Raw genomic sequence first — 23,324 nt, forward strand, 5'->3', positions numbered from 1 at the left:
CCAGCACAATGAGTAACCCCTCCCAAATACCATTCCCCCCCTCCCCGTTTCATGGCAGCTGAAGCAACAGCAAAGCAGAGGCTGACATGGGATTCCACAGAGGTGCTAAGATGTCTGACTTATTAAATAGGAGTTTAAGGATCGTTTTGTCTTGGACTCTGATTTAATTCTGCATGATACTTGGAACGATGACACAAGAATTACAAACTCAATAAATTGTACGTTTGAAAGAACACTGCCAAATACAAAGTTAATGATATAGTGATAAATTTATGTTTCTAAAATGGAAATATACTTCTTACTGTATTTATGTAATGCTTTAGGAATTCATGTAATGTCTCTGCAAACATCGGACATCATTTGATGTTCATCAATATGTGAAAAATCCTAACAGGGAATAAGAAACTTAGATGACCAAAATCAAGTTCAATGCACGTGATGAAAAGGAGAAATCATTAGGTTAAAGAATCTTGGGAAATGGGGAAAATGAAGAAGCATGAGCACAGATTTTGAAATGGGCAAAAATAATAAATCTAAATAATCATAAACATCCTGCACAAATCTTTATTTGATAGAAATGCCCCTCTGCCCCTATCACTTATATGTTTCGTAAAGGTATAGTCATTCTAGTTTTTTTTTCAGCAATTATTCTGAGCCAGAAATTAATTTCTCTTTGTGAGTTGCTCCCTGTGGTTGAGGTCAGGTCGGAAAACAATGATGTAGCATTTGGGCAGGAATATGCATCCCAGTAATGCAGCGCTGGAGGCCAAGATGGAGAAGACCTCCACAGCTACCATAGCTTGTCCTTTTGTGCTCAGATAGGCTGGAAAAAAGGAGATCCACACACTGCAAAAGACCAACACGCTGAAGGTGATGAACTTGGCTTCGTTAAAGGTGTCAGGTAATTTACGGGCAAGGAAAGCCACAATAAAGCTGGCAAAGGCCAAGATACCCATGTAGCCCAAGACACAGTAGAAGAAGAAAGCTGACCCCTCATTGCATTGTAAAATCATTTCTTGGGGCTGTGACTGCATGTCCAACTCAGGGAATGGGGGAGATATCGACAACCAAACAATACAAAGACATATTTGCATAAAAGAGCAGGAAAGGACAATAGAAAAAGCCAATCTTTTCCCCACCCATTTCCTCATCTGAGATCCTGGTTTAGTGGCCATGAAAGCAACAATCACAGTGATGGTTTTGGCCAGTACACTAGAAATGGCCACTGAGAAAGTGATGCCAAAAGTTGGTTGCCGGAGAAGGCAGGTCACTTTGCCAGGCTGGCTGAGGAAGAGCAAAGAGGAGAGAAAACAGAGCAGAAGAGAGACAAGGAGGGTGTAGGTGAGGGACCGGTTGTTGGCTTTGACAATGGGAGTATCTTGGTGCTTAATGAAAGTTCCAAGTATCCAAGATGTCAAGAGGAAGAAACAAAGAGCAGCTGAGGCCAAACCAATTCCTAAGGTTTCTTCAAAAGTTAGAAAAACCAGCAGTTTCAGGATACATTCCTTCTTTTCTTTATTTGGATAATGATCTTCTGAACATTCAAAGCAATCTTCCATATCTGGAAGGAAAATCAAGGATTTTTTTTTCATCTAAACATTCCATAGTATTCATATTACTTTCTCAATGCGTGCCAGTTGTTATTCCTTTAAGTTTTTTCCACAGGTTTCCAAATGGATCATGTTTCTATGAAAATTCAGTTTTTCCCCAAATGGAAAATTTAGGATTGGCAGAACACAAAGCAGAAATGGAAGGACGAATATTCTTTGAAATGCAACCCTTTGTATCATATTAAATTGTATTGCTATGGAGGCCATTTGGACTTTCCCCATTTTTTTTCCAAAACATGGACAAGAAAACCATGAGGGTATATGCACGTCTCTAGTAACAGAGAGTATTGACCTAAACAACACATTGTGAGTCACAGCTATAAAAATGAATATTCACGGATAACTAAAAGTATTATTTATTTTGACTCTGAGGTAGGGTATTACAGTTTGCGTAAATTTACTTATTTATTTAGCACCATGCTTTCCCCGAAAACAAGGCAAGGTCTTATTTTCTTTTGACCCTCGAAATAAGAGTTTGGCCTTATATTCAGGGAGGTCTTATTATTTGTGAGGTGCAAGAGGCAGTGAGTGTTGTCATCTCATGGCTAATGCTGTGTTGCAATATTTTCAGGGAGGGCTTATTTTTGGAAGACAGCTTATATTAGTGCATGTACTCAAAAGCCCGATTGGACTTATTATCCGGGGAGGTTTTATTTTTGGGAAAACAGGGTATAGGGTAATGTTACATTAGCCAGGAGACTATAATGTTAATACAGACAACTACTTTGGCTGCCTAAAAATTCTAGCTCTGTTTGTCTATGAAGAGTCTCAATCACCCAGCTCTAACTGGATAGCGGGAAATGGAAGGAGTTCTATTCTTTGCAGACAGCTGATCATTAAAAATCACCTTTGGGACAACCATGACCTGGATGACTGAGAACATCTATTGACATGTAGCTATGCAGTTTGGGATGAGCACCCTTCAAATGCTTGGGAGTATGAATGGATTTCCAGCACAAAAAAAAAAATTGCAGACTACAGGAACCTTCAGTTTGAAAAACTGAACTCATCCCCAGCAGTCTGTACTTGTCTTCAACAGTGAAGGGACACAGGGCAGAAAGGAACACAGTTGCAGAAAGAATAGTTTCACAACACAGTCCTTTCAGCAGCTCCAAGAAGGCTCAATACCATTTCTATTACTCAGGTGACCCTGAGGACACAGACAAATTTCCAAGTGGCCACAACAACTCTCAAAAAGAATGCAAATGACCAGCTATCTGCAAGAAATATAAATCCTTTCATTCCCTACCATCCAGTCAGAGTTGAAGAAGCTTCTTGGATGAGAAGCAAAATGTCTTCAAAGGGGGTAAGGTAGCTATGCACCAGAAAGAAAGTTGAGTGCCTTTCCTGCAGCATCATATCTAGTCCTATCCCTCCACCAGAGCTGCCTCACAAATGAGCATCATAAATGGGAAGTGCAGGGCCAGCAGGATTCTAACCATCCACATTAAATGCCTACTCATTTTCCCACCAAAGTGGTACCCATTTATCTACTTGCATATAACATACTTTGTGAACTACTGGATCAGCAGAAGCTGAGACGAGTGACAAGTTCTTACCACACCACTCAGTACTAGGAGTCAAACCGTTGGAGCTTAATGACCTTCTCCAGCATTATTAACCATTGTACCACACCTCCTCTTCGTTTGCTTAAATCAATCTTTGATAAATCAACGTATGAAAACTTGCTGGAATGTCTAACCTACCCTTTTGATTTGAAATCTTCCCTTCTGGACATGGAACACAGTCATAGCAACAGAATTGTTTTCCTTCAGTTTCCTTCTTCCAGTATCCAGTGGAGCAATGGTCATTGCAAAGAGAAATTGGAAGAACCTGGTGATAAACATAAAATCTTTTTGCAAAGGATTTTTTTTTTAAAAAAATAAATCTTGCAGGATGCAACCTGATTCAGTAACTGGGACCAAAGATTGACCAGTGACCAACTCAGAGTAGATTCTTCAACATGATTCTGGGATATCTTTATTCATGAGTTATTAATCAAGCTCTTTAACTGGAGTAAAGAATTCTTTACTTCTCAGAGGGCTACTGAATATTATCTAGCTGGATTTATACTATACATTAAAAGTTGTTGAAATTACAATGATGAGCTAAAGGGCCTGTTGGAAAAAGGCAAGGTGAGTTGATTAATATGCGAGATGACAATGCTATAGAAATAAGGCAATGCCCATCATTTGAAAGATAATTGCAACCAAAAACCAAACCTGACTTTTACATTGCAAGATCATTTTGTCTATTTGATTAATGCTTGATCATGGGCCATTGTATTCCATTTTTGCTTACAAATTGTTCTGACCCAAACTTCCTTAAAAAAACATGAAGGAAAGTCTTGGTCCCAGCAAAACCTTTTTTATTTACACGACTGTGAATTCCTTTCATTCACAGTAAGCAAGGCTTGGCAAACAGTCTTTCAGAGTTATATTTATCAACACGAACGTTATCTCACTTGGAGAACTGCCAGATAACTAGTTTCCAAAATAAGGGCAAGGCAAAACATGGCACAGAGCCTCTTATAGTCACAAACAGAACTTACCACTCTTGAAACGACTGAAGGAACAAATTGTTTCCTGCAAAAGCCTCCTCCCTGTTCACTCCTCTTTTGTTTCCTATGGGAGAGGCCAATCACCTCCAAGGTATGGCGTTACTCCCAAGTCAACTCTGATTTCTTAGTTGTTCTTGTCTTCTGGCAGGTCTGTGCATGCACACATTGGGAACAGGCTCCAGCTATTCTTCTGCCCCACTGCTGCCTAGTTCCCACTCTGCCTCCAACACAGAGCCCTCATCTGAGCTTTCCTCAGGACTGGCCCATGTTCCTCCCCAACCACTTCACTTTCTGATTCTGCTGCCAGCTCTGCTGGTCACAACACGAACATTGAAATTAGATTTCTAAAAAGTCTAAGTACGGTTTCAGAGACTGAGATCTCTATTTGGGATCACAATATGTCAATTTATAGTCCACCAAATGGGTTCATACCTGATTAAAAGCTGGGTGCCAGACAATCAGATCTTCATCAAAGAATAATTCTTTGCCTGTTGGAGAGCTCGGATCCATGACTCCGACTCTCACTCTTTGAAAAGACCGATTGGGAAATGTGATGAGGTTGATGATATCAAATCCACCCATTAGTTCCCCCTTTTCATTCAGGGAAACCTTTTCTCCCGCTGAATTGTTAAAAGAAATGCCATGTAGAAACGGATGGAGCTATGCGAAAGAGAATGACAAAAAAAGGGGGATAGGAAGGATAATACAGGAAACCCTCTTTTTACAACAGCTTGTTTAGTGACTGTTTGAAGTTACGATGGCACTGAAAAAAGTGATTTATGACCATTTTTCACTTTATAACCTGTTTTCACATTGATGATCTTTGCCACCTCCTGACAAGCAAAGTCAATGGGGAAGCCAGGGTCCCTTAACTGTGTTACTTAACAATAGAGTAGTTTCTTGATGTTCATAACTAACTGGATTTGATAAGCAGAAAATATTAAGACTTTCCGCCATAGGTTCAAAAGATAATTCTAGATCGAATTGCTTATTGAGTTAAAAGGAAACCTGACTGTTACCTAATTAAGATAATTTTGTCAATTTGATTAATGCTTCATCATGGGCCATATTTGTTCATTGTATTCCATTTTTTTCTTACAAACTGTTTGTCAGATTTCCTAAAAATTCCCTAATTGATTCATAAATATCGAGTCAAGTTTTCAATACAAAACCAGTCATTTATTACGAGCGCCATTAGGCAGGTTCTGTTCCCAGTAAAGCCTGTGTTTTGTTTGATTTATCTCTAAACTTGACCCCTGTTCCTTCCCTCCCCTCAGTCTGGGTCATTAATCACAGTACCCTATAAGATGCATCCCTCCCACACCCTCTGCAGTAATCTGAGATCCGACTGCAGCTGACAATATGCATCTAATGCACTCCCCCTGCCATTCTGTCCCCATGACAACACTGAGAACAGAAACTGTTCTGACCCAGGCTTCCCTAAAAAACATGAATCTCACTTATCATTGAGATCAAAGAAGTGTCCAGTGCAGAAAGAATACCTGCCAAGGCTGCAGAGGTGGAAGATCAGTTTTTTTAACCATCATTGTTTTTTTCTTATTGAACCTCAGCTTGTGTAGCGACTGCAAAGCATGAGCCACAGCATAAACAGCATTGTAGATGCTGTAGCTTTGGCCAGTCATTTCCATTTCAAACACAGGCGCAGGAAGATCCCCCAGTTTCTTCTCTCCTGGGCACTGCCTATTGGGCATTTCTTGTAATTCTGATTTTGAGAATGAACAATCAAAGGCTTGTTCCCAAACCTCCTGCAGAAACCCATCTCTGCAGCCTGAATGAGGTTTGATGGTCTGAAGAAACTCTTTGAAACCTACAACTGCTCTTGAATGAACACTGAAGGAAATAGCCCCATGGAACATCTGGAGATCCCAACTGATTTGAAAGCCAGAGACCACGAAATCAATCTGTGCAGTCATGATCCACACCTTTCTATATAATGCCATTTGCTTGTTTTCGGGATCTGCTAGAAACATGAGAGCTCTCAGCCACACAATTGTCCCTGATTCGCCATAGACAAGAAATGTGGTGCTGTTGCTATTCCTCAAACTAATGAAAATAATTTCAATTGAGTGAAAAGATTCTTCAAAGTTTTCTAGATGGATTAGTTCTGAAAGCCTTTCTATAAACGATGAGCAAATACCGTTCTGGGAAAGAAAGGACTGCATTTTCTGTAAGAAACGTTCTCCATTGTTGTTATCCGTAGTAAAAATCCCAATCCATGTCCACCTGAAATGAAGAAGCAGTTGGATAATTCCAACATATTGATGGTCCTCTTTTGGGACCATGGAATAAAGTGAAGGTCGCTTGGTGGTCTGAAACTCTTCTTGGGCTAATGAGCCGTATGTCAGCTGAAAAAAAGCAAAGTAATATTCTGTTGAGTTGTTAGCTCAAATCCAATCTTTCTGGATCTAGTTTTCTTGTAAAAAATACCCAAAGAAGGAATTTTTCCTCTATTTCTTTAGGAAAATTAATATTGAATGGAATTCCTATGAATTATTTCAAGCACATTACAATAGTTCATTTGTTTGAACAGGGTCAGGGTGTCCTACATTCAAATCTACCCTCTGGTATGGAATGACTCTAGATACCCACTTGTATGATTGGCTTTGTAGCTTCATAAAATAGTCCTTCGTATTATACCTTAAGGTCTGCAGAATGTCTTACTGCAAATCTAATATCTGATTCTCAGTAAGTATGTCATAACAACAAAGTGCATAATTTTTCTGCTCATCTCCTCCATACTTACCTGGGGAATCTTGAATAAACTTATAACTTCAGCTATATTAGATGATGTATCAGAACCTAACCCTCCAACGATGGCCATGAGATTCTTCTGGCTATCACATTTGTAATTAGGGACAAATTCCTGGGATTTTAAAAGCAGGTCCATAGTGCTACGATAGGTCATCCTTGGGTTGTAGTAACTATCACATATGTGAAACCCGAGAGTGACATTGGGTAAGATCTGGGGGTCCTCATTGATCTCCTTCACAGCAAAGGCCAAGGCAAGGATGTGCTGGTAGAATTTGGTTGCTACACTGAAAATAGATTGAGCACATCTTTTCAAAATAATCATAATTCATAATTTTGCAAATTATATTAGGATGGTCATTGTATATCTGACAACTGCAAAACCTGTTTCTGAGTGAAGTATTAATTACTTTTCTAATCAGTCCAAATATACTTTGTACACAATTTATTTCCTTTAATATTTTTTCCAGAAAATTAATCAGCATAAGACATATACTATGTTAATTTCTGAAATTGTAACTTCAGTGTTGAGTTTAAACTAGAATGCCATGGCTTGTTGTTTTCTCAGTTGATTTAGTTTTTGTGAGAAAAAATAACCTCTCATTTCAGCTCAAAGAGACCATGAACAATAAAAAGCATATTTATTTAAAATATATTTGTATATAGTCTTTTGCAAAAGGATTCTCAACCATGAAAGATAGAAAGAAAATGTTGGATAGGTCCGAATGCATGGCTAAAATACATTTGGAGTAACAGTTCACTACCCTTACATAACTGTGTTATATAAACTTTCTGGCTACTCTGACCAGAAATCCCCTGTCATTTTCCCCATAACAAGACAATCAATCTCATCATGGCAGCTTCCTGAGACTGCCATGACAGTTTCCAGTAATGTCAGGCTGACCTGGCATTGAATACCCTTGTTTGTCCCAAAAATGAACCCTTTACATAATCTCTTATCTTAATGTGTTACAGATGTGCTTCTAGGGTTATGGAAAGTTTAAATATGGAATCACTCCGGTTCCTTTATAAGAATAATCCAATTTCTCTCAGTTTTCTAGGAACTAGAATTAGAATGAACTATAGATTAAGGGTGAAATTCTCTCTAAACTCATACATCTTGCTCATCTGAATCTTTCCATTTCTGAAGGAATTTCATAATTCTTAGCTCCCCCAGAATCATTATCTAAGGTGTGTGTCCACTATAGGCTGCAGCAGGTAGAGATACTAAAACACCTTTACTCTTCCTACCATTCCTTACCTGTTCAGTAAAATAGAATGCCAATAGATTGAACTAAGTTCCAATATTTATGTCTTTGGAGATTCTCAGTCATCCAGGTCATAGCTGTCCCAAAAGTGCATTTCCAAAAGACAACTGGACTTTCTTGGGGATTTTTTTTCTTTGAAAAGAGTTCGCTTCTCATCCAAGAAGCTTCCAGAACTAAACATGAACTGAACCTGAACCTTGGAAGAGAAGCAAAATCTTTTCAAAGTAAAAACCAAGAATATCCAGTTGCCTTTTGCAAAAGCACCTTTATTTTTGTCATGTGAAATGTGGCAGAGCTGATTTTTTTTAGCCTTCTTATTTTTGATAATTCCCATGCAATCAAATATGCTTGACACAAGAATGTTGTTAATGAAACAAACACAAATAACGTTCACTCTTCTGTCACCACTTTCAAAACACAAAGAATTTTTACATGTACATGAAAAACTCTATACAAACAATCATATAAACTATTCTTTGCTATTGTGGGCATAAGTCAGGAGATTCAAAGGAAAATATTTACATTGGTGAATCATAAAGGTTGACAAAAGGATGCTGTTTGAATAGAGTTTCATAGAAATGGTAAATCAAATGAGACATCATCCCACCAATGATGAGGTCACCAGGTTGATACCACTCATGTGGAATAGGGAAAGCATCACTCGCAGGGCAGCTCAGAGTAACTGCTTTGTGCATCTGGACACCAGGAGGATTGATTTTATGATTCTTCTCTCTGTATGGAGAAAATGTCTGAGACATTCAAGGAGAACTTCTGGCAGATAAAAAAGAAGGAAGAGAACTTTGTGGAAATGAATCGCACAGAGTCAGCATTGCTACTTCCTTCCTTCCTTCCTCCATGTGGCTCTTGAAATATTTATATAGATTCTTTTTGAATTTCTATTCCCTTCTGTGCAGAACTTTAGATATTGTGGCCTTCTAGAATAATGGAATGATTGCAGTCATTCACAAGGGACATAATTGCCATGGAACCTGGCATTTTTTTTCTTTCTATGTCTGATCAACAACTTTGCTTCTTTGGGGTGACATGATAAGTGACTGATGCTTAACCTGTTTTGAAAATAGTGGAGAAATGGAATTGGGAAGTTGGAAGCTACAACATTGCTCTCATTCTAGAAATCAGGACAAAGATTTAATTTTTATTAATGGATCAGGAATCCATTTCCTTGCAAAATGTTGGATGAAACATCAACTGTCTGGTACAGATTAACTGGTCTTGATTTGAAAATCTTTTGGAAACTATATAAACATGAAAGGGAAATAGACAATCATTCACACTTCCCCCCCCCAAAAAAAAGGGGGAGGGAGAAGAAGAAATAAGAGTGGACAAGGATATTTGAAAAATATAAAACTAATACTTCAAAAATGTAAACTAAAACATGTTTTACATTTATCTCATATGTGCTTTTTAATATTGGGGAATTCACACACACACACACACACACACACACACACACACACACACACACACACACACCGAGTGAGACAGGGAACTCATAGTTGCTCTGTTCCAAGATCTATGCTTTCTGAGCAGTTTGGTGAACTGGTTATTAGAAAAAATCATTAGGGCAGAGAGTCAGGTGTTAAATTATGTGAATCCCACCACTGCTTGCTTCCGGCTGCCTGCAGTTTTGCAGTTCGAATATCACCAGGCTCAAGTTGACTCAGCCTTTCATCCTTCTGAGGTCGGTAAAATGAGGACCCAGATTGTTGGGGGGAAACAGCTTAGAGAGGGCTTTAAAACACTGCAAAGTGGTATATAAGTCTATGTACCTTTGCTATTGCTACAGTTTCCGATTCAGAACACACTTGCACAAAAGTTCAAAGCCCTTAGGACAGTGATGTGTTCTGACCCCACCTTGTCCATTCAGAAACGAAAGCCAAACAGAACATTCAAAGGAATGTTTTTTATCAGTCCCGGCTCTTGCTGGCTGCGAGCCAAAATAAACACAGATAATTTCTCTGGCAAAATCCTATAACTCATAAACTACTGCAAAACAGGATTATATAAATCAAGTCACTTATCCAAGTGGGCTTTTCTCGATATTTGCATGCAAACAGGGAATGTTGACTTCGGCAACCAGGGCGTGGCACCATCAGTCTCTTTTATCAGCAGGAGGAGATCCTAACGAGCAACAGCTGCTCGTTATCATCTCCTGTAAGTACTCAGTTGCTCTTTATGCTGGTCAGCCCTTCTCCTGCATGCATCCTGAAACAACTCACAGGGCTTTTCTGTGTCTGTCTCTCTTGTCTCCTCCCCACTGATCCCAGGCTCAGTCATCACCTGGGGACCAATAGTCTCTCTGTGGCCTGCTCAGAATCAGAACCCTGTCCAGGGTTCTCTGCATCCTTCAGGGCTGACTCATATGACCCCTCACTGTCGGAGTCTGGTAGCAGCTCCAAAGGCACATGCCGAGGCACAACACTATCCCTCACCGCAGGGCCCTTCCCCCGGGTCTGACTTTCGGGATGCGGTCGGGATGGGTTGTCCTTATGATAGGCCCGCACCACGGCAGGGTCATGCATGGCTGTGGCATCGGTCCAGGTCCCCCCACCCGACCCCTCATCCGCCCAGTCTACTAAATATTGAAACTGTCCCTTGAGCCATCTAGAGTCATGGATACAGACTACCACATTTGACGACGGTTGATGGGAAGAGGGTTGATGGAGAGGACAAGCTGATCGTTCAGGGATCAAGAGCGAGCGATGGAACACGGGGTGCACTCGCATCTAACGTGGGAGGATTAGGCGATAAGCCACCAGGTTGATGATGGCCTCCATGGGAAACGGTCCAAGATACCGGTGATCCAACCTCTTAGCTGGCAGATGGGATGGAAGATGTCGTGTGGACAGCCACAGGCGATCTCCTACAGCCAACTCCGGCACCATATGCCGAGACTTATCCGCCGCTCTTTTATAATCTTCTTTCGCCTGGTTCAAATAGTGGCCAACCACTTGGTGGACCACCTGGAGTTCAGAGAGGAAGTCCTGTGCTGCAGGGACCGGGGAGTCCGCCTGGGTGAAAGGGAAAAAACGAGGGTGATACCCAATGTTAGCCATGAAGGGTGTCATCCGTGTGGAGGCATGTTGGGAGTTGTTAAATGTAAACTCTGCCACAGCCAGGAACTCCACCCAGTTGTTCTGCTGCTGATTCACAAAACAGCACAGGTACTATTCTAGAATCCCAATCACCTTCTCCGTACCCCCATCAGTTTCAGGATGGTGTGCCGAGGACAAACATACTTGCACATCTAGAGCTTCCATCAGCCCTTTCCAAAACTGGGCTGTGAATTGTGTCCCCCGGTCCAATACGACCCGGTCAGGTAGACCATGCAAGTGGAACACGTGTTGGATGAACATGCGGGCCGTGGCGCGGGCTGTCAGCAATCTCTGACAGGGGATGAAATGCACCATCTTAGTGAGCATGTCCACCACCACAAGGACCATAGTAAACCCTGATGACGGAGGCAACTCGGTCAAGAAGTCCATGGACACAGCTCCCCAGGGTCTGTCTGGGGTCGGCAAGCGCTGCAATAACCCTGGAGGAGCCCCCATCGCTGACTTGGCCTGTCAACATTGGACGCACGACGTCGCGTACTTTTGCATATTGTCTCATAAGCAGGGCCACCACAACGTACTGGAGACCAGGTGCAATGTTTTGAACAGACCAAAATGTCCTGCTGTTGAAGTGTCATGACACTAGGAGAGAACCAGTCCACGGACGGGTCCTGCGGGCACATAGAGCCGGTTCCAATACCTCAAAAGGTCCTCATTAAAGGTCCATGGGGAAGCTGGCCCTACTTCCACCTTACGTTGTTCCAACCACTCATCGCCCCGCTGCGCCTCCCCTATCAATGACCTTACATCCCCGGGTTCATGAACTGCAGTGAAGGATTCGACGGGTAGAACAGTCCAGGGGAAAGCGAGTCTGCAGGGTCATAATATTCTGGTTTTCTAGACAGGGCATCTGCCCTTCGATTCAACCCACTAGGGATGTACGTCACCTTAAAATTGAACTGGGCAAAGAACAGAGACCACCGGATCTGGCGTTGGTTTAGTTTACGTGCCATGGTCAGAAACTCCAAATTCCGATGATCTATCTGGACCTCTACCTGGTGCCTGGCCCCCTCCAGGTGATGCCTCCAGGCCTCGAACGCCACCTTGATAGCCAACAACTCCTTCTCCCATATGGTGTAATTGCGCTTGGAAGAATTGAGTTTCCGCAATTAGTAAGCGCAAGGGAAAAGGGTTCCATCAGGGGTGTGAGCCTGCAGTAACACCACATCCACTGCAATGTCAGATGCGTCCGCCTCCACGAGAAATGGACGATAGGGATCAGGGTGCTTCAAGATCAGCTCCTTTGTAAACGCCTGCTTCAGGGCCACGAACGCTCGCTGCTCCGTGGGATCCCAGCGAAACAGCACTTTCTTTTGCAGGAGCCTAGTGAGGGGTGCAGTCAAGAGAGCAAAGCTGGGAATGAAGGTCCGGTAGTAGTTGGCAAACCCGAGTAGTCTCTGCACATCCTTCATATGTCGAGGAGGTTGCCAACTACGCATCGCCTCCACCTTGCCCGGCTCCATCGCGATTCCTTCAGGGGAGATACGGTGCCCCAGGAACTCGAAGGTAGTCTGCCAAAACTGCAGTCACTGCAAGACCAGACGCAAATGACGTTGATCATCCTTCCGGGACTTCGAGTAGATCAAGATGTCATCCAGATAAATGACGACAAACTAATCTAACAGGTCCCGGAAGATATCGTTCATAAAATGTTGGAAGACTGCCGGCACATTGGTCAACCCGAACGGCATGACCCTCTACTCGAAATCTCCATACTGGGTGCCAAAGGCTATCTTCCATTCGTCACCTGCCGTGACACGCACCAGGTTGGAAGCGCCACACAAATCCAATTTCGTGAATACTGTTGCCTCCCGTAGCCGCTCCAATAACTGCGAAACCAAGGGCAATGGGTACTGGTTCCATACCGTGATGGCATTCAGGCTCTGGGAATCACAACAGAGTCTCAGATCCCCTGTCTTCTTTTTCATGAACAAAACTGGGGCAGACAAGGTCGAGAACGAAGGCCGGATAAACCCCCAGCAAGGTTTTTATCAAGGAAGTCCAGCAACGCGGCCAACTCCGGCTCAGACATGGAGCATAAACAACCCGTAAAGAGCTTCGCATCAAGTACCAGGTCAATGGGAATGTAATAAGGCCAGTGCAGTGCCAGTTGATCTGCCTCCTGTTCACTGAAGACATCCGCGAATTCCAATAAATCCAGTGGGACGTCCACCCTGGGCGGGCTGCATAGCTGCGCTGCACAGACCGGCTGGATGTGGTCGATGCATTGCAGGGATGGAAACGTGACCAAATGTTGCGACCAGTAGATGTGAGGATGTGAGAAGTTTTTTAATGAAAGAACCTTGGAGAATGATTACAAATGCCACAACATGAGCATTTCTTTCCCAATTGGCAACTATAATAAATCTTAGTGATCAGGATAATTTCTCCATTAATCATCTGTTGTCAGAAGTAATGACTTCAATATGTCTCCTATAGATAGCAAACAATCTCTCTCTTTTTTTTCCTCAGCAATTTCTCAAAGCCAGAAATATTACACAAAGTTTTAATTTCTCTTTTTGAGTTGCTCCCTGTGGTTGAGGTCAGGCCGCAAAACAATGATGTAGCATTTTGGGAGGAATATGCATCTCAGTAATGCAGCGCTGGAGGCCAAGATGGAGAAGACCTCCACAGCTACCATGGCTTTTCCTTTTGTGCTCAGATAGGCTGGAAAGAAGGAGATCCACACACTGCAAAAGGCCAACATGCTGAAGGTGATGAACTTTGCTTCGTTAAAGCTGTTGGGTAATTTACGGGCAGGAAAAGCCACAATAAAGCTGGCAATGGCCAAGATACCCATGTAGCCCAAGACACAGTAATTGCATTGTAAAATCATTTCTTGGAGCTCCGAGTGCATGTCCAACTCAGGGAATGGGAGAGATGTCAACAACCAAAGAATACAAAGAAATACTTGTAAGAGAGTGCATGAGAGGACAATAGAAAAGGCCAATCTCTTCCCCACCCATTTCCTCAGGTGAGATCCTGGTTTAGTGACCATGAAAGCCACAACCACAGTGATGGTTTTGGCCAGTACACAAGAAATCACCACTGAGAAGGTGATGCCAAAAGTTGGTTGCCTGAGAAGGCAGGTCACTTTGCCAGGTTGACTTAGGAAGAGCAAAGAGGAGAGAAAACAGAGCTGAAGCGCGACAAGCAGGATGTAGGTGAGGGACTGGTTGTTGGCTCTCACAATGGGAGTATCCCTGTGCTTAATAAAAGTTCCAAGTACCCAAGAGGTCAAGAAGAAGAAACAAAGAACTGCTGAGGAAAAGACAATTCCTAAAGTTTCTTCAAAAGTTAGAAAGACCAGCAGTTTCGGGATACAGCCTTTCTTTTCTTCATTTGGATATTGATCTTCTGAACATTGAAAACAGTCATCCATATCTAAAAGAAAAGTCAAGTCATTTTTAATACATTCCATATTATTGAAAATAATATTCTTTATGGGTACCAACCATATCCCTCTCAAGTTTTTTTTTTTTCTATTGGCTACCAGTTGGATCATGTTTGTATGGAGATGCAGTTTTTCCATCATTGTGTCATCTGGGATCAGCATAAAAGAAGCACAATGGGAAGAGCCATTATTCTATGAAATGCATTCCTGTCTTATTCAAATTTATTAAAATTTAGATCATTTTGTCTTTTCCCATTTTTCCAAAACACAGAGAAGAAATCTGGGGTGGGGTGGTTTACAAGTTTCGCTCTTTATATTCCAAAGAACAGATTGTGATTCATAATTATAGAAATGAATATTCACCTTGAAGAAGTCACAAAATTATTTGCTACACTAAAATAGCGGGAGGTTCATTCTCCCAGCTGATGGGTTGGTGTGCAAATGGTATAGGGTTTCCTGCCTAGACAGGGGGTTGCACTGTAAGACCTCCAAGGTCCCTTCCAACTCTGCTATTGTATTGTATTATTTCGTTACCAGGCTAAGTAACATCTTCAGCAGATTTTAGGGGATGACAGTGTTCTGTTTATAAGGGCTTAGGTGTGATGGGTGCGTCAACTGAGGATTTTCTGACAGGTCTTGTGATGAATCAGTTTTGAGTTATCTATGAGTCTTGTGATGGGTCTTGTGATAAGGAGATTAGTTCAGATCAGGCTCTTTCAGACGTGAACTGCTGGTGAGTGGGAGTGTGGGGGAAATTGCATGAGTTGCTGGAAGGTCAGTGCTGTCTCTAGTTGGCTGTGTGGTTGATTTGGATTCTAAGGGATTCATATGCTGGTTGTAGGTCAATGTATCTATTGATGGAATTGCTTGTGGGTGCAAATATATTGTCTTAAAATTTGCTTAAGTCTACCCTGTTTTCCTGAAAATAAGACCTCCCTGGATAATAATCTCAATTGAGCTTTTGAGTGCATGCGCTAAAATAAGCCCTTCCCCAAAAATAAGCCCTCTCCAAAAATATTGCCACACAGAAGCAGTCATGAGGTGACCATACTCGCTACCTCCTGCCATCACAAAAAATAATAAGACTCCCTGAAAATAAGGCCAAGCGCTTATTTTGGGGGTCAAAAGAAAATAAGACCCTGTTTTATTTTAGGGAAAACATGGTATCTAATGAACACTTGCTGGAATGTATAACCTACCCTTTTCATTTGAAATCTTCCCTTCTGGACAAGGAACACAGTCGTAGCAACAGAATTGTTTTCCTTCCAACCTTTTCTTCCAGTATCCAGGGTAGCAATGGTCACTACACTGAGAAAATGGAACAACCTGGTAATAAACAGAAAAGATTTTTCAAAGGGGAATTTATAATCAATTTGTATTGTTCTCCTTTATGGTGGTAGGAAGGATAGTTGAATTCATAAATGGTTACTCCAGGTGTATTTATAAGGTAAAGGTGTCCATGTCCAGTTGTGTTTGACTCAAGGGGAGAGGTGGTATTCTGCTGGTTCGCACTGGTACAGGCGAATCAGTAGTGGCCGTGGTGCAAGGCTCTGCCCACCCACAAAGATCACAGCCCTTCTGCACATGTGCAAAATGTCCTGCACATGCCCAGATGTGAGCTCCTGCTACTGAACTGATAGTGAAGAAAAGAGGATACCATTACTGCTCTAGGGCCCATGCTCAACTCCATTTCTTGGCTGAAAAAGCCAGCATTATCCAGAGACATTTTCCATGAATACATGACCAGCAGGGCTGCTTGCCAAAGGTACCAGGAACACCGTTACTTTCCCACCAAAGTGGTAACTATACATCTACTCACATTGACATGCTTTTGAATTCCAAGATGGGAAGGAGCTGAGGCAGGACAGGGAACTCACCCTATTGCATGGTGCTCAGGTCTCAAAGTGGGCTATCCGGCTGACAAACTCGGTGTCTTTAACCACTGAGCCATCACATATTTATACTATCGATTAAAATGTTGACATTATAAGGATGTGCAAAGGGCACATTTGGAGAATGGCAGGGTGAATGGAGAAATATCTGTGACTACAATATTATGGGAATAGTATCTTATGATTTCAAATGGAAATGCAAATCCAAATATTAATAACTGTCTTTTAAATTGTAATGTCATTTTGTCAATTTGATAATATTTGTACAGAATGTGCCATTTCAAAAATCACAAACTAGATTTCTAAAGAAACTATGTTCAATATTGCATCATAACGCATCAAGGAATAGTTGATTCAATGAATCCACACCTGGTTAAAAGCTGGGTGCCAGACAATCACCTCTTCATCAATGAATAATTCCTTCCCTTTGGGAACATGAGGATCCATTTTTCCAACTCTTACTCTCTGAAAGGATCTATTTGGAAAAGTGATCAAGTTGGTGATGTCAAATCCACCTGTTGCTTCCCCTTTCTCATTCAGGAATGTTCTCTCCCCGGCTGAATTGTTAAAAGAAATGCCTTGAAGAAATGAATGGAGCTATTTGAAAGGGAATGAAAGAGAGTTGAACGAATAATAATGAAGAAGTGGCCAATATATTTAATTTTCACTTTGACATTCTTCCTGTTGCTCTAACAAATATCAAATAATCTATATTTCAGAGAAAGAGACAGGTTTTATCTAGTATTAACTTAACGTTATTTCTGAGGGGGGGCTGAAACAACAGCAGCTAAAAAATCAAAATCAAACCATGGTATTGATATGATACAACTTGATTCAGATATGATTTATATTCACTTCTTAAACAACTAGACAATCAAACTTGGACCAGATCTCAACTCATCCTACATTGTTCTTTGTTAGTACAAAGATTTTTGACATCCTGAGAATGAGAGAATGAGAGAGACAAATAGAGACAGAGAAATTCTCTAAAACATACAGTAGTTACAAAGGGTGGAGGTCACAGCTGACATTTGGATCATTCCTTTGAACATTGATAGTGAGTGCTTTGCATCCCAACTCTGAAATGTTCATGAGCCAAGGAGAAGTAGATTAGAGAACTGGCTGAGGATAAATTTGGGTAACAATAGCACTTAGACTTATATACTGTTTTACAGTGCTTTGCAACCCCCTATAAATGATCTACAGAGTCAGTATATTGCCCCCAATGATCTGGCTCCTCATTTTACTGAACTCAGAAGGATGGAAGGCTGATCTTACTTGAGTTGGTGGTCATCATACTGCCAAACTGCTGGCAACCGGCAGCCAGTACAAGTAGCCAGAAGTACTGCTTTCTAACCACTGCACTCTGGTGAGAATAATTATTCACAAGTGAAACAGAAAAGTGAAAGTTCTACAGTTCAGAAATGTTTTTTGGGCACAAAAAGTAGAAAGAGTGCCTTGAAAGAGGCACAATGCAATTGAATTCTTCTTGGAACCAGGTTGCAAAAATTCACAAGACATGCCAATTTTATGTGGAGGTTAAAAGTTATTTATACAATGAAAATTGATGCATACAGTAAATCCCCTGGACTATACAGATATTAGGAAAGACTTGGTTTAAGTTCATCCACTTATTTTTTAAAAAAAACTAATAGCTTTGTTTCCTCGGTCTCTCTATTGAGTTGTAGCCATAGACAAAGGTAAAAAAGCTGTATTAGATTGTGAATGATTGAGATTACCTGCCAAGGCAGCAGATTTGCAAATTCAACCCTTTGAATATCTCTCGTTTGGGATTTTGATCTCACTGCCTGATGCAAAGAATGTGCCACTGCATAAACAGTATTGTAGATACTGTAGCTTTGGCCAGTCATCTGCAACTCAAACAGAGGACCAGGTAGAGTCTCCAACTTCTCTTCTCCAGTACAGGTTTCACTAATCGTAGATAAATATAATTCTGCCTTTGAAAATGAACAATTGAACAATTGCTCCCAAACCTCTTGGAGAAATCCATCTTTGTGGGTTGAAGGTTTGATGACTTGAAGAAATTCTTTGAACCCACAAACTTCTCTGTAATGCACAGTAAAGGAAAGAGCCCCGTGGAACAACTGGAAATCCCAACTCCTTTGAATTCCCATCAGAATGAAATCAATTGAATTCATCAGGATCCAAACCTTCCTAAATAACGTACTCGCTTTATTTTCAGGATCCCATAGAAACATGACAGTTCTCAGCCACACGATTATGATGGATTCTCCGTGGACAAGAAAAACATTGACTTTTCGATCCATCAATTTATTAAAAAGAAATTGAGACTGAGTCTGACAATTCTGACAAATATTCCAAGTGGAGGTATTGTGGAATGTTTTGCGTAAAAGCTAAACAGACCCCATTCTGTGAAAGCAAACAAGCCAGCATACAGAGACACTGCAGTTTAAAATAGGCTTTTACTAAGTGGAAATAGAGGTATCAGAGTCCATCAAACAATCCAAGTCATACATGGTTAAGACAGTCAGTCATCAACGTCTTTCAGTTAAGGGATAATCCAAATAACATAGTCCATAATCATACAAACAGTCCAGTACACAAAGTTTGCTAGCAAGTGCAAAACATACAATAGCTCACGTTGATCACTATATGGCACTTCTAACAGCCAGCTTTCAAACACTCAGATCAGATCAGCATCTAACAGTGATTCTGGCTCCATCCTATGGCCGATTGAGGAAACAGCAACCAATCACATTTACAGCATGATTTAAAGAAACAGGTACAGCATTGTTACATGATTTATATGTTGCCAACCAAACAGTTAGATTATATTCCTAACCGAAGGGAAGGGAAAAATGAATTGAAGCAGAATGAAAATACATTTTTGAAATTATGTAAGGTTCTTAAGGGGACAAGGTGGCTCAGTAACTAAAAGGCCGAGCTTGTTAATCAGAAAGGTCAGCAGTTCGGTGGTTTGAATTCCTAGCATAGTGTAACGACGTGTGCTTCTGTTACTTGTTCGAGGTTCTGCCAAGCTAGCAGTTCGAAAGCATGTAAAAATACAAGTAAAAAAATAGGAACCACCTTTGGTGGGAAGGTAACAGCATTCGGTGCACCTTAAGCATTTCGGCATGCCAGCCACATGACCATGAAGATGTCTACAGTCACATTGTCCAATTAAATGATTTCGCGGGTTACTTAGGTACTCCCTTTCTTCTTATTCTGACATCTATGGAGATGACCTTGGTTCCAAAGAAAAAGATTGGGGCTTTGTCTGGCAATGCATTCCAACTTCTCCCCCCTCCCCACACAAACCCACATCTCCACAGTATGTGGCAACTGAGAAATTGTAATTGTAATTGTAATTGTAATTGATTTTATTTGTAGGCCGCCCTTTTCCCTGAGGGGACTCAGGGCGGCTCACAGCAAACCAGGGAAGGGGGAATACAAGACTAAGACGACAACACATAATAAAATAGCAAACAACATGCATACAACATTCGGGCGGGGTAATTGTCCTTATCCCCAGGCCTGACGGGCGAGCCAGTTCTTCAAGGCTGTGCGGAAGGCCTGGACGGTGGAGAGGGTACGAATCTCTACGGGGAGCTCGTTCCAAAGGGTCGGGGCCGCTGCTGAGAAGGCCCTCCTCCTTGTAGTTGCCAGCCGACACTGGCTGGCCGATGGAATACGGAGGAGGCCTAACCTATGAGATCAGAGAAATGAGAAATAGCTCCTGCCGGGTTCGGTTTGAAATTGACAGATATTGGATGGACCAAATTATCCATCTTTTGTATTATTTGGAACATTGTCAAAGGGAATAGATTGCATAAATTGTGGAGCATAACGTCCACTGTTGCATGGTCAGCGCTGTTTCTGCTTCTGCTTTTACATCATATGGCATTCTGATGTTTCCCATTGTTCCCCAGAAAACAATTGAAGGAGTGGAGATTAATATCAGGCAGGAGAAAAAAACAGCTGCACATACCAAGGTTCAAATAATTTATTGCTTAAAGTCTTTGCAGAGGAATATACTCAAATAATGGTCATGCTTTTTCTAAAATACAGTTAAGCTTACAAGAATTACAAACTCAATAAATTTTACATTTGAAAGAACACTGACAAATACAAAGTAAATGATACTGTGATAAATTTATGATTTTAAAATGGAAATATACTTCTTAATGTATTTATGTAATGCTTTAGGAATTCATGTAATGCCCCTGCAATTATCGGACATTATTTGATGTTCATCAATATCTGAAAAATCCTAACAGGGAATAACAATCATAGATGACCAAAATCAAGTTCAATGCACATGTTGAAAAGGAGAAAGCATTATGTTAAAGAATCTTGTGAAATGGGGAAAATGAAGAAACAAGAGAAGAGATTTTGAAATAGGTAAAAATAATAAATCTAAATAATTATAAACATCCTACACAAATCTTTCTTTGACAGAAATGCCCCTCTGCCCCTATCACTTATATGTTTCGTATAGATATTAGTCATTCTAGTAATTTTAAAAGCAATTTTTCTGAGCCAGAAATTAACGTCTCTTTGTGAGTAGCTCCCTGTGGTTGAGGTTGGGGCGGAAAACAATGATGTAGCATTTTGGGAGGAATATGCATCCCAGTAATGCAGCACTGGAGACCAAAATGGAGAAGACCTCCACAGCTACCATGGCTTTTCCCTTTGTGCTCAGATAGGCTGGAAAGAAGGAGATCCACACACTGCAAAAGGCCAACATGCTGAAGGTGATGAACCTGGCTTCGTTAAAGCTGTCAGGTAATTTACGGGCAAGGAAAGCCACAATAAAGCTGGCGATGGCCAAGATACCCATGTAGCCGAAGACACAGTAGAAGAAGAAAGCTGACCCCTCATTGCATTGTAAAATCATTTCTTGGGGCTGTGAATGCATATCCAACTCCGGGAATGGGGGAGATGTCGACAACCAAACAATGCAAATACATACTTGGAAGAGAGAGCAGGAAATGACAATAGAAAAGGCCAATCTTTTCCCCACCCATTTCCTCATCTGAGATCCAGGTTTAGTGGCCATGAAAGCAACAACTACAGTGGTGGTTTTGGCCAGTACACTAGAAACGGCCACTGAGAAAGTGATGCCAAACATTGATTGTCGGAGAAGGCAGGTCACTTTTCCAGGCTGGCTGAGGAAGAGCAAAGAGGAGAGAAAACAGAGCAGAAGAGAGACAAGGAGGGTGTAGGTGAGGGACCTGTTGTTGGCTTTGACAATGGGAGTATCTGTGTTCTTAATAAAAATTCCAAGAATCCAAGAGGTCCAGAAGAAGAAACCAAGAGCTGCTGAGGCTGAACCAATTCCTAAGGATTCTTCAAAAATTAGGAAAACCAGCTGTTTCAGTTTACATCCATTCTTTTCTTTATTTGGATAATGATCTTCAGAACATTCAAAGCAATCTTTCATATCTGGAAGGAAAATCAACATATTTCTTTTCATCTAGGCATTCCATACTATTGAGGGGTGCTTGGTGCTCTCTATGTTTGCTTGTTTCCTTGTAAATGTTTCATCGACTGAAACTAAATACCATCAAAATGTCTTGCCAGTCTATGTGGATGGGGACCTACTTAGAGAGACTTTGGTTGAACTGTATACTGATGGCTTTTTTGCAACTTCTTCTTTTTAAAATAATCTTTATTAGTTATACATTTTTTAAAGAATAAAACATACAAATACAAATACAACTTTAAACATACACCCCCCCCCCCCACGGTGACAGTAATTCACAGCCCAACTTTTTTTCCCCTTCCTCATTGTTTAGTCTCTAAGCAGCATCTTCTCGTTACAAACTTCAGGGATCTATTACAATACCCATGTTCACTTTTAGTTCCCATTGTTAACAACTACTATTTAACTTTCCCCGTTTTAAGTCCCTGCTGTTCTCCTTGTCGCCCACATATACCATAGGTTCCAGCTATGATAATGTTCCGTTTCTCCTTTGTCCCTCAGCCAACCCATCATTCTGTCCATTTCTGCACATTCATAGATCTTTTTTAATAATGGTGTCCTCCGATGGTATGGTAGTAGATTTCCAAAATTGTGCATAGTTATTCTTGCGGCCCCAATTATATGTAGGCTCAAAAGCCATATAGATTTGTTCATGTTTTCTGGTTTCATGCTTAGTAGAAAATTCTCGGTTTTCCATTCCATTCTTCCCCCGGTAACCTCTTTTAGCCAGTTTTGAATCCTTCTCCAGTATTTCGTGGCCTCAGTACAATACCACCAAATATGGTAGAATGTGCCATCCCTTCTTCCACATTTCCAACACAGTTGAGATAAACCAGGAAACATTTTGGCTAACCTCTTCCCTGGGGGGAAGTGCCATCTATAAACCATCTTGCATATGTTTTCTTTAAACGCTGTAGATATTGTAAGTTTAATAGTCTTACTTCATAGATCCCACCATTTGCCCATTTCAATCTCATAGCCAAAGTTTCTCTCCCATGTTATTAGAAGGCTTTTATCCATCTCTTCTTTAGCATCTTGACAGGTCAAAAATTGATAAATCTTCGATAACATTTTTTTATCTCCGCCAAACAAAATCTTATCTAGCCCCTGAGGGTTTGGGTAGATCCCAAACCGTACCTTATCACTTTTAAAGCTATTTCTAATCTGTAAATATTCCCACCATTCCAGATTCCTGCCCTGCTGCTCTATTTCCATCTTTGTTTTCATCTT

The 23,324-nt window shown here is 41.1% G+C and overlaps 2 protein-coding genes across 2 annotated transcripts; both read right to left on the reverse strand.

Annotated features, from left to right (window-relative positions):
* Nucleotides 1-662: 662 nt before the first annotated feature.
* On the reverse strand, nt 663-10,750 carry LOC148046803 (vomeronasal type-2 receptor 26-like). The gene is made up of 6 exons (XM_087714971.1): nt 10,509-10,750; nt 8,730-8,939; nt 6,935-7,226; nt 4,603-4,830; nt 3,317-3,443; nt 663-1,561 (listed from the first exon to the last, which is right to left on the reverse strand). Exons 1-6 carry the CDS (start codon nt 10,748-10,750, stop codon nt 663-665), a joined length of 1,998 nt encoding a protein of 665 aa, XP_087571097.1.
* Nucleotides 10,751-21,155: 10,405 nt separating this feature from the next.
* Nucleotides 21,156-22,085, reverse strand: LOC148046804 (vomeronasal type-2 receptor 26-like). Its single transcript, XM_087714972.1, has one exon. It carries the CDS (start codon nt 22,083-22,085, stop codon nt 21,156-21,158), a length of 930 nt encoding a protein of 309 aa, XP_087571098.1.
* Between the last annotated feature and the right edge of the window lie 1,239 nt (nt 22,086-23,324).

The sequence above is a fragment of the Thamnophis sirtalis genome, unplaced genomic scaffold (genome assembly GCF_051295495.1).
Source record: "Thamnophis sirtalis isolate CommonGarterSnake01/CBP01778 unplaced genomic scaffold, rThaSir2_p1.2 scaffold_4, whole genome shotgun sequence".
Classification (NCBI taxonomy): domain Eukaryota; kingdom Metazoa; phylum Chordata; class Lepidosauria; order Squamata; family Natricidae; genus Thamnophis; species Thamnophis sirtalis.